General features: G+C 45.7%; 1 protein-coding gene across 1 annotated transcript; it reads left to right on the top strand.

The window, feature by feature from the left end:
- The first annotated feature begins 552 nt into the window (after window positions 1-552).
- Window positions 553-4,574, top strand: LOC127866090 (uncharacterized). Its single transcript, XM_052406480.1, has 2 exons — window positions 553-761; window positions 4,055-4,574. Exons 1-2 carry the CDS (start codon window positions 733-735, stop codon window positions 4,572-4,574), a joined length of 549 nt encoding a protein of 182 aa, XP_052262440.1. The 5' UTR covers window positions 553-732.
- Window positions 4,575-5,571: the final 997 nt, after the last annotated feature.

Raw genomic sequence — 5,571 nt, forward strand, 5'->3', positions numbered from 1 at the left:
ACAAACTTCTTCAGCTTCGGCAGTACTTATCTGGCGAAGCGTTAAAAGTAATTGAAAATCTTGGGCACTCGGCGTTTGCATATGAAGCGGCAAAAGATCGACTTGAAAGGAAATATGGGGGCAGGCGTCGACAGATAGCAATTTACCTAGAAGAACTTGAACACTTCGAAAACGTCCGACTTGGCAACGCAAAAGACCTAGAACAATTTGCCGATCTATTAGACGTAGCAATTATTAATTTGAAGGAAGCGGATCAACACCACGAACTTTGAATTGGCTCATTTTATGCAAAATTACAAAGAAAATTACCAGAACCGCTCTTGGCACGATATCATCGTTGCGTCTTTGAGGGTCAACACAATGAGTCAGTATTGTCGCTACGGACATGGGTTATTCAAGAGGCAGAATTCCAAACTATCGCGTCAGAGACCGTGCAAGGAATGTCAGGATATTTGATGTCAGAGCATACTTCGAAAAAGACGAACTCTAACAATCAAAGAACGTTTTTTGGTGGTTCCGAAGAAAGCGGGAAAATATTTAAATGCAGAGTATGGTAAAATTGACCGGACTGTCAGTGGACCATCCCGACCGTTTTGCTCTATTGCCCTCTTTACCGAAGAACGCGCGAATGACGTAATCATGACGAAAGTGTGTGCAGTAAACAACCCTCTTGACAGGACGTTCCTTTATATCTTGCGGAGAGTATTTCTGCGCTTGTACACACTGTAGACGATGGAATCTACCCCAAGCAACTTGCTTAGGTAAGTTCTATAGTGTTTTATAGCATAAGTACTATAATTGGCGCTGCGAGCACCAAACTTGCAGTATTTTCACTTATAAACAATCGGCTATTTTTAACCGTCAGCGTTCAAAGTCAGCCATCTTGAAAATAAATAAAGTTTCATTTAAATTTAAGTTTCCTATCGTTGTTTTGTTCACTTTTAGTGAATAAAATATTTCTTTAATATACTTAAAGTACTTTTCATTAAACTAAACCGATTTCGTCGGATTTTGTCAGCTTATTGCCTAAATTTTAGGTTTAACTATTTACGTCATATTGCGGTTCGCTGAACCGTTTAACAGCTCATCTGTGACGTCTATTTTAAGGTTGTTTATGTTTAATGTGTTGAATTGTGAATTCTATTTAAATCATCACACGTTTATATTTAGAGCAGTGTTTATTGACATTGCTCTGTCGCATCTGTAACTTGTTTCAGATATATAAGCCATCTATATTAAGCTGGCTGTACATTTGAATTGTGATTGTTTTGTCTATTGTCTATCGTCAGGCGAATCACCACATTGCTAGATATTTATTATAACGTTTGAGTAGAGTATTTCTACTACAATATTTCATTGAATTTGTATTTTGCCCTTGTTTATTGTATAATTCTGTGACCCGTGTTGACCCGTGTTCAATTACACAAGTCCCTTCAGTACGATCTAGTGTTTTCTTACAGGAAGTGACCAACCTGTAGTGAAGACAATTCACTATTTATATTGTAATAACGGGTGAATTACTTACATTTTGTTTGAGTATTTATTTATATTTAATATAAACAGATATTTTATCAGTTAACATTGATTTGTGAATTTTTTGCTTTCCTCGTTGGGTATAATTGAACCACTATTTCACTACCTTTTACTCATTTGCTTTGATTAAATCATATGCCATCATTGTGTTTGTGTGTTTTTTCACATAATTGCCAATTTATCGTTTAAATGGCTTTTGAATGTGACTTTCTCCATGCTTGCACGCTTCAAAGTGTGTGGCCTCTAAATACTTTATTAGTCTGTTGTTGTGCGTTAATTTACAACAAACTGTAATATTAATATCATGGATCTCACTAGGAGAATCAGATTAAAACAGGAGTCCTATGATTCCTAACTTGGAAAACCATGTGTAACATTAGTCTCATTCTAGTTTTTTTTCACTACAGCAAGTGTCCAACCTGTAGCATATACACAACAAAAAATTGGATATAACGAAGTCCCTATAATGAATTTAAATAATAACTTTAACTATCGAATTTTTACTACGAAGGGACATTTCAAAATTTACATTTGCTACACCTACTTTGCATCTGATGTGAGTCATGTTTGGGTTCAGTACACCTGATTCTAAACCTGATACCGAGCGTGGAAGTTATGAGGAGGGGGAGTGGTATGGAGAGGCTAATGGGCTATTAACTGAACCGGTCGAGCAGGGGTCAGTGGAGCAGCCTGGGCAAGATCGGGCCGCGAAATCGAAGCCAATGGCATGGGAGGCACAGCCTGTGCAATATCAGCCTGTGGCGCTTGTGTCAGTGTCACGTGAGATTGGATCGGGTCAAAACCAGGAGGTGGCTCAGATGCCCTTGGCACATGGGGTGTACCCTGAACAGTACCATGCCACAGCACATGAGGATCAGCCTGTTAAGTACCAGTTCACACATGGTGTGCAGTCGGGTCAATACCAGGCGGTGAATCAGGTGCCTTTGGAACATGGAATGTACCCTGCGCAGTACCATGCCATGGCGCTGGGGGCACAGCCTGTTCAGTATGAGCGAATGAAGCAGGTGCCGATCGAAGAAGGAGGCCAGCTGCATAATATGTTAGTGAGCTGTAAGGTTCAATTTATTGATTCAAGTATCCAACCACAATTAACATATATGCATCCACAAGTACAAGGTGTAACCTCGCCACCGGTGGTACCTGTACCGCAGATGGATAGGAGCGGGTTTTGTGACTACAAATTGCTGGAAATGGCAAAGGTCACATTTTTGAGTGCAAGGCAGGCGGAGAATGAGTCTGTGAATGACTGGGCCGACAGGGTGTGTACCCTGGCTGGCAATGCATATAGGGACCTGTCGGAGGAGTATGTGTTGCAGAAATCTATATTAAGATTCTGCATGGGTGCGAAAGAGAGAGAGTCTGGAGAGAGAGTAATAAATCATAGACCAGTGTCCATAGAACAGGCTATTGACCAGCTGAAGTGGGACATTTTCACTCACGGCACTATGTATCGACCAAAATCGGTACGCAAAGTGGATTGTGCAGGGCAGGTCAAGGTGGCAGGGGAGAAATTGGCCTCGCAAGGTTTGCTTGTAGATAGGGTGGTGGCCTTAGAGAGAAACATTGACACGTTAGAGAAGAAGATGGACACCTTTATGGGGAAACTTGACCAGCTTTTGGCAAGGCCCACCAGAAGTCCATCTCCATCTCCAGTCAGGCAGCAATGTTTCATTTGCAACACGATGGGGCGATTTAGACAATATTGTCCAAATAGTATTCATAACGATAAGGGCCAATCTGTAATAGTCGGGCAGATGAAGTCTGACCCGATGTCCCAGATCAATGCAAGTGTGAACGACCTTGCAATACAGGCTGTAATAGATACGGCGACGGAGGACACGTTGGTCTTGGGCCGGGTAGTTGCTAAGTTACCAAAAAAGCTTCCGGTGTTGGAACAGGTGCGCGAGTGCGAGTGGGTGGTGCACAAACAGGTAGACACTATTGACGGAGTGGGGGCCGCCTTGGGTTTAAGTGGCCAGGTAGTCCATATAGCCCAAGAAAGGGGCCGTACGTATGTATTGGGAAAGGGAAATGATATGCTTCATGGTTCACAGGGCTGCGTTGTGATTAAGGCAGTGAGCGATTTCCAAATTATTCAGGAATGGCTCATACACGGCACTGATCCACCTGGTAATGAATGCTTGACGACCTTAAAAGAGAGCAGTTTCAATGCGAATCGCGACCGACTGAATAATGACAGCCTGAAAATGTGTAAACTGGATAATCTCCCTGTACGGGTGGTTCGAGAACAAAAGAGTTGTGGTATTGCGTAAGATGAGCAAGTATACTGTATGTGTAGAGGGATTGATGATGGTTCCTTTATGATGTGTGTGAGGAGTGGTTCCACGGAAAGTGTGTGGGAGTCACGGAGGAACAGGGTGAAGAAATAGATCTGCATACATGTCTAAGTTATAGGACAGGTTAGGTCTATACTTATCGTATATGCCGGTAGCTTGTAAAGCTCAGGCACATTATATTATAAATCTGTGGTGTTTTGCAGAACGCCACGTGTGGTTTGTCGCATGGATGGACGTGACATATTTATTGAGGTTGAGGAGGCCAGCGGTCGGGGTACGCTTTGGAGTTCGGGGCGGGACCTCGTCATTGAGCTGGGGACGATGTTGCCCTTGGACCATGGTAGGGTAGAAAGGGCGGTGGAAGGCCAAGTAAGTTTGGCCAGGAGGAGAGGGCGCCTAGGGTTTGTATCTGAGGTCAGGAAGTACGGCCATCAAATTCTTAGTGATTCGTTTATTAAGAGGGTGTTGGCCGGTCCTGAAAAACAACGGAGGACCCCTGGGGCTTCACTGAGCGGGAGGCCCCGGGGTACTGTAGAGTTGCCCAGATCGAGACCAAAGCCGGCTCCGATCCTGACAGCGCTGGACTTCCCTGCGTTGCCAGCGCAGCTGGGATCGGAGGGGGTCAAGGTTGAACCTGGGGTAGAGTCACTCGTTCCCAATCCTTCCTCGCTTGACTCACTTGTGTTGCCAGTAGGGTCGGAGTGTGGGGGGGGTGAAGGTTGAACCTGAGGAGAAGGCATTTGTCTCCGATTCGACATCGCTGGTTGTCCCTGAGTCGCCAGTGAGGTTGGTGGAGGTCAAGGCCGAGCCTGAAGGGGAGGCCTTCATGGCCTCGCAGCCATCAGCACTGGACTTCCTTGTGTCGCCAGTGAGGTTGGTGGAGGCTGCGTGCAAGGTTGGCCCCGAAGAAGGGGTCATCATAATCTCTGATGAGGAAGACATGGAGGTTGATGCTCCTTTGGCGGCTAACCTTGACCAGGAAATTGTGGGGGAACCCGGTATTGCACGGCCTATAGATGAAGTGGCAGAGCCCGCAGGGGCAATGTCATTTCAAGGTAGGATGATAAGAGGTATGGACCGGTGTGAGAGACGGTCCAGGCCTCTTGATAGAGGGGCAGAGTTTAATGGAGGGGTTGGGACCAGGGATAGATCCCGGTCCCAGCAGGATGATGTGTGTTTTAAGAGGAAAAACACCCAGGGTTGTCCCGTGTGTGGATTAAGGGCAAGATCGATAAGACACCATGTTGAGGCCCGGCATTTTCCGCCTGTGTTTCGTCGGGAGGCATGGAAAATCCGGAAAAGGACCATGTGCGGTTTAGAGGGGTAATATGCGTCATCAATAGTCTGGGTCTCCAGAGCTTTGATGAGGCTATGCTTTTCGTGGGCCGCCAGAGGTTATCAATTTCGGAGCAGTCCTGCCTGAACGACAAGGACCAGGTCTGGTTAGAAAGGGTCTCTCGCAAGCTTATGTTTTACATTCCCCCTATATTCCACGTTGCACGGGTTAACTCGCGAGCGCTCCTCTTCCACTGGAGAGTGTTGGCCGCGTTGCTGAAGCTATGCAGCCAAGAGGTAAGAGACGATTTCCTTGCCCAAAGGTTTGGCAGGCGGCGCGGCGTGGTCCAGGTGACTGGGTCGACTCAGGCAACTGAGTTGATGCAGAGATCTGGACCAGATTGTTGTGTGGCGGCCCAGGCTACTGGGTCGACTCAGGCAACTG

The sequence above is a fragment of the Dreissena polymorpha genome, chromosome 2 (genome assembly GCF_020536995.1).
Source record: "Dreissena polymorpha isolate Duluth1 chromosome 2, UMN_Dpol_1.0, whole genome shotgun sequence".
In the NCBI taxonomy this organism is placed as follows: Eukaryota; Metazoa; Mollusca; class Bivalvia; order Myida; family Dreissenidae; genus Dreissena; species Dreissena polymorpha.